Below are 5,572 nucleotides of genomic sequence, written 5' to 3' on the forward strand. Positions count from 1 at the left end.
CTATGAGTGAAGGCCAAAGGTGATTTTCCCCTTTTCTGCAGAAGGAGGTAAATTATCTTAGGGGTTAAGAGGTGGGTTCTGGAGTAAGGAGCCCTTGAGAAAACCGAGATGTTTGTTCCAGCTCTGCCGTTCACCACCCATGATCTTCGGCCAGGTGTTTTCACCTCTCCGTGAGTTCCTCGTCTGTAAAAATTCTAAGTTGTATTTTTTCCCCCCACATTTCAACAGCTCTGAAGTTGGAATCATCTTAAAATCAATTGCATCTTAGAATTGTTGAAATAAAGCACTCTTTGCCTCACAGTGCTGAATTAAATGAGGAAGACATGCGAGGGCCTGGCCCCTCAAAGGCACTCAGTCAGCAGAGGCGGGTGCTGTCGCTGTCCTTCTTGGGATTGCCATTACTACTGCTCGCACGTTCTGCGGCGTCTTGAAGCCGGGCCTTCCCCGTGCTCAGCAGTAGGGTGAAAGTGCAGGATGAGAACCGTGGCCAGAATAAAGGGTGCACTTTCTGGAAGTCAGGATTAGGCGATCGCTGAATGAGTCATCCGCACGGCCAATATTTGTTGACCAGATATTTGCAAATTCCGAGGCCTGCATGACGGGCCTGTAGGGATGACCCAGAAATGTGCCCAGCAGGCTGGGGTAAAGTGCCCCTGACTTGGCGTCACCTCCCATAGGTGTTGACCTACCGCTTCGCGTTCCCAAGGTGCTTTGCCGCCGTCAACCACATGCTCCTCGTGCTTCCGGGAGTTATTCTGCTTCTCTCTCTGCGGTCGGTGTCCATTTGGTTACACTTTCCTGTTCGTTGTCTTAAAGATGCGGTGACAGAACTAAGCAAAGAATTTAAGGAAGCAGGAGAACCCATCACAGATGACAGCACCAGCTTGCATAAGTTTTCTTACAAACTCGAGTATCTCCTTCAAGTAAGTGACTCCTGTAATGTGTCAATTTCCACGCTGCTGTCTCGTTTCCCTTTGGGGTGACACATCAGGATTCAGGATGTGGTCCCCAAAGCTTAGTGGAGCCATTAAGTTGTCCCAGTTAGACTGAAGGTCAGAGCAGTCCCCAATGAGAGCTCGGACCTCCAAGTGCCATCCTCTGGGAAATCGGAATGTTGCCCCTTAGGATGATTTGGGAATCCAGAACATTCTGTAGAGATTTAGGTCATCTCGAGGCAGGTCATAAGGTCACTGTATAGTAGGGATCTTAACTTTAGGGCAGTCCCATTCCCTTTTGAGAGTCTGGTGAGCACTGTGGAGTCGCTCCTTAAGCGAACATGCACGTGTGTGCGTACAACCAGGCACACACTTTCCAGGAGCATGTGGACCCCTGGAAGATCATCTGCAGGCCCCTGTTTTAGAGCCTTGCTGAGAGCCTTGCTGCTCGAAGTGTGGTCCACGATGCAGCATCAGTGTCACCTGGGAGCATGCTGGGAACGTATTCTTGGGTCCCCCCCCCCCGATTTCCCCCCCTACCAAATCAAGAAGTTTTATTTTCACCTGCCCACAGCATGATGCTGTGTCTGCTTGGTCCAAGAAGCACAGATCTAGAGAGCTCTGCAGATGTGGGAAAACACAGGCAAAATACTACCACAGGAAGGCAAGGGACCAGACTGTTCACAGAAGTCATCTCAGGGTGGTCATGTTAGGTGTTATAATTGTTTCTTTGTTTTATCCAGGTTGCCTAACAGTATATGCGTATCTTCTATAATCAGGAAAAAAATGCTACAAAATGTTATAGCATGATACGCGTTTTGAACACCAATAGTTTGCGACACCACATCCCCCCATAGACTACAGGGTGGAGCCTCCTGGAGGAAACGCCCCGGGCGTGCTGAGGGGCTCCCCCTTCGCCTGCCTTTGCAACTGGTTCTCTGTTTCACGCTGTGAAAATATTTATGGACCTTTTTTTTTTTCCCTTTCAGTTCATTTTGGTTTTGGATTTGAAATGACATAGCTGACATTTGAATTTATTGTATGAATATTAAAACATTATTGGCGCTTGAGTAACTGGTAGCAAATGCCACTAACTCATGTCCTTCGGTTGAGACATAGTTAACACTCTTCACGCCGCCCTCAGGAACTTTTCACTTGTATTTCTTTCTCATAAGTCGTTATATATCCATCAGAGTTGTCGATAGCAACTTTGGTGGTCTTCCGCTGAGCTCTGCACAGAGCTCTCTTTAAGGGATAAATCTTTGGGGGGAGGGGGCTATTATTATTCCTGAATCTTAGAGCTGTCTGACCTTGAGGTAGTTACTTAACCTCTTCTAGCCCCAGTTTCCTCATCTGTAAATTGGGGATTAGAACACTTTCATTTGCTATTAAATAAAACTAATGCCGATAAAGGGCCTTGCCCAGTGCCAGGCAACTAAGAAGCTGTCGTTACTATTTATCATATAAATGGTGGAATGAACAGCAGTGGGTTTGGACCTCTTCTCTCTGTCCTTTTCCCTGCCCAGTTCGATCAGAAGGAAAAGGCCACCCTCTTGGGCAACAAGAAGGACTACTGGGATTACTTCTGTGCCTGCCTGGCCAAGGTCAAAGGAGCCAATGATGGGATCCGATTCGTCAAGTCTATTTCGGAGGTGAGCAGAATGGCCAAGGGCCTCAAGCCCTCCTCTTGCCTGCTTTAAGCATCTCTTGCAGAGACCTTTGCCGCGGACAGCTGAGTGGGGTTCACAAGTGGTAAAGAAGTGAAGTAATCCAGCGTGGGTATACTCAGTGCCCAGGGCAGGCTCAGCGTGTTAACCAGGCCGAGGAATGGCTCAGCCCTGGCTCTGTCACTAGACCACAACCCACACATTACCTTCAGGGTGGGCTGTTCACTCTGTGGGCTGCTCATGGTGCCCCCAGAAGGGGTGCAGCACTCCACCTTGTTAAATTGGGATAGGATTCTTCAAGTTTTTCAAGCTGTTTTCCTTACAGTTTGCCCAGAAAACTTGCATTCGAAATGAAAAGAGTGATGTGGGATCTTGAGAGTCATTTCTTAAAATGCCGGTATGCTAAGCAGCTTCCCACGTTCAGTTCTGAGCCCCTCGAGAGCAGAATGCCATGGCTTTGCTGTTGTAAAAATCTCCAGAACAAAACAAACACACATTCATTTATTCATTCTCTCCCCCTCTCCTCTCCTCTGTCTCTCTCTTTCTCTCCCTCCCTCCCTCCTTTCCTTCCCCCTCCCCCCCATAAGCCTAGTCCATCTGAGAGTAAAGAACTTTGCACATTAGGGAGCAAGTAACCCCCTAGATTTAGGGCAGGAGGCCTAAAGGGTTCGTACATTTCACCTTCCTTTTCAGTATCTTGTCAGTAAGATTGGAATCACTTTAAGTCAGCAGACGTGATCCTGGGCTGGCCTCCCAAAAGGCCACAGAGTCAGGTGCTCTGGGAGTAACTCCTTCCCGGCCATGCCAGCTGGAGCCGGGTGGGTTGCTTCTCACAGAGAATGACAACTAAACCGACACTGAGGGCTGAGCACCCACTGGCTGCACCGTCTGGCATCTGAGACAATGAGGACGGATCCTGGCGTGGAGTCCGTTCGTGTCCACGTAGCACACGCAGGTCTCGTGAGATGTCGCCTGCCGGAACGGCCAGGATCGTGACGTGGAGCAGTGCTTTCACCTGTCGTAGCCCCAGAGAGGGTGCTTGTCGTCGCGTCCTCTCCACAAACCTAGAAGGCGTTCTCGTCGGCACGCCTTTCTTCCATTCTTCAGAGCAGCTGAAGCCTTCGACCCCGTGACCTCGAACAGCTGAAGTCTGGAAGTAAATTTAGTTTACTCGTCATTGCCCAGGGTTGGAAAATGCTCACATCTACTTTTTAGCTAGTTTCTTCTTTTCTCAGAATGTAGTCAAACCTTTAGACACTCCAAGGCCGGGGAAACTGACTTCTAGAAGCAAAAGCATTTCCCGCTCGCACAGACGTCGTTGGGTTTTGGGCAGCCGGCATAGGCTCTGCTTCCCGGGGGGTCTGGTTATCTCATCCCCGTTGAAGACCGCTCCGTGGGGCCCCACTGAGTGGAATGGCTCGGGATGTCACTAGTCAAGATGGGCTGCTGGCTACTTGGGTTAACTTCAGTCAACAATCAGGTGCCATCCAGGCTAACAAGCCCAGAAGGTAAAAGTTACCGAGTAGGAAGCATTGCTGGGCCCCTCCGGTCCCTTTGGGGTGAGGCAGCCACTTGGGCTGAACATCTACGGCTCTAGTCAGCCACTTCCAAAGGTTCAGAGTGGCCTCACCCCGGACCGCGTGCACTTCACCACCGCGGGCGGCATCGGAACCAGGGTGCAGCTTGGCATCAGGCTCCCAGCACAGCGGCCTGGCTTGAAGCAGAATCGGCTCTCGCGTACCTTGCGGATTTCCTGTCCTTCGCTGCTGTTGTGTCTCTTCCCGGTATAGTGCATACGAGAGTTCTGATTACATGCTAAAAAATTTAAGGAATTAGGTAATGAAAGCAGACCCATGATCTCAAAAAAATAAAAAATAAAAAGGTTGTGCTGTACTTTCATGGGCAGTACAAAGGAACTAGCGTTCTCTTCCACAAGCGATGTTTAAAAAGACCTCTTAAAATAGCTCCTTTTACATATATGTTAATGAATTTACTTAATAGGCCCGAGTAAAAATATAGACACGTTTTCCATTAAAAAATGTAATGTTCTAAATGCTGTTACGATGGCCATTTAGCTAAGAAGGACTAGCCCTCCCTTGGGACCTTAGGGACTGGGTGGCCGCATGAGGTTCTTACGCAGTTCACGGGGCCTGTGCATGGGTGAGTTTGTGTGACTCACACACTTCGCTTCACAGTGCCTAGCTCAGCTGTCCTCGGCCACCTGAGTTCCCTAGTTATCACCACTGAACACTTTGTTCTCACCTCACTCATCAGTGGAAAAAGTATTTGGACACGGGGATATCGTCAAGATTGACCCTTGGGCATCCGTCACGATCGAGTGTCTACAGACCCGCCACAGTGAGTTTGGTAAAGCCAGAGGCCAGTCTGCCACCTACCTGCCTTCACTTCTAGGCACCCTGATTTTGCCTCATACCCGCAAAACTCAAAGGGAAAGATGTGCCACAGCCCCTGAAGTTCATGAGGTTTCACACTTTTTTATTTTTGAAAACTTCTTCATGTTGTGGTATTATTTCCTTGATTCAGCCATCGCTCTGGGCTCGGAGGCCCCGTGCACCAGGATGTTTACACCTCAGCTAAGGTGCAGTGCTTGAGGCTGCGCTGTGTCTTCCTGTCCCAGTCCAGTGCCGCTGGTGGTTTGTCAGTGCTGTGGAGGGTTGCAATCCTCACGGCCAGACCATTGCTGCCCCCTCCCCCACCCAGCAGGTAGGATATCCACCTCTGAAAGCTGAGGAGGGCGTGGGTCTTTCTTTCCTGGCCCCAGTGGGGGCCAGAGCCCCGACGAAACAGGCGTGCGTGTTAGTGGAGAGGTTTTGAATCCTGCCTACTGATCCTGCGCTTCTGGGCCTGAAACGTCAGGAGTGTGAATCCTGCTTTGCAGACTGGTCTCAAGTGTCTTCTCTGGCTTTTTCCTTGATCCTATCCATCTTGGCGGCCGTGTGTCCACAGCTG

The 5,572-nt window shown here is 49.9% G+C and overlaps 1 protein-coding gene across 1 annotated transcript in view; it reads left to right on the forward strand.

Annotated features, from left to right (window-relative positions):
* Positions 1-5,572, forward strand: part of FYCO1 (FYVE and coiled-coil domain containing 1) — an 87,631-nt gene that overhangs the window by 14,967 nt on the left and 67,092 nt on the right. Inside the window, exons 3-4 of the mRNA XM_023529021.1 lie at positions 817-923; positions 2,462-2,587. Coding sequence (XP_023384789.1) covers positions 817-923; positions 2,462-2,587 — 233 coding nt within the window. The remainder of the gene's footprint in view (positions 1-816; positions 924-2,461; positions 2,588-5,572) is intronic.

This window comes from Pteropus vampyrus, unplaced genomic scaffold (assembly GCF_000151845.1).
Source record: "Pteropus vampyrus isolate Shadow unplaced genomic scaffold, Pvam_2.0 Scaffold35, whole genome shotgun sequence".
In the NCBI taxonomy this organism is placed as follows: Eukaryota; Metazoa; Chordata; class Mammalia; order Chiroptera; family Pteropodidae; genus Pteropus; species Pteropus vampyrus.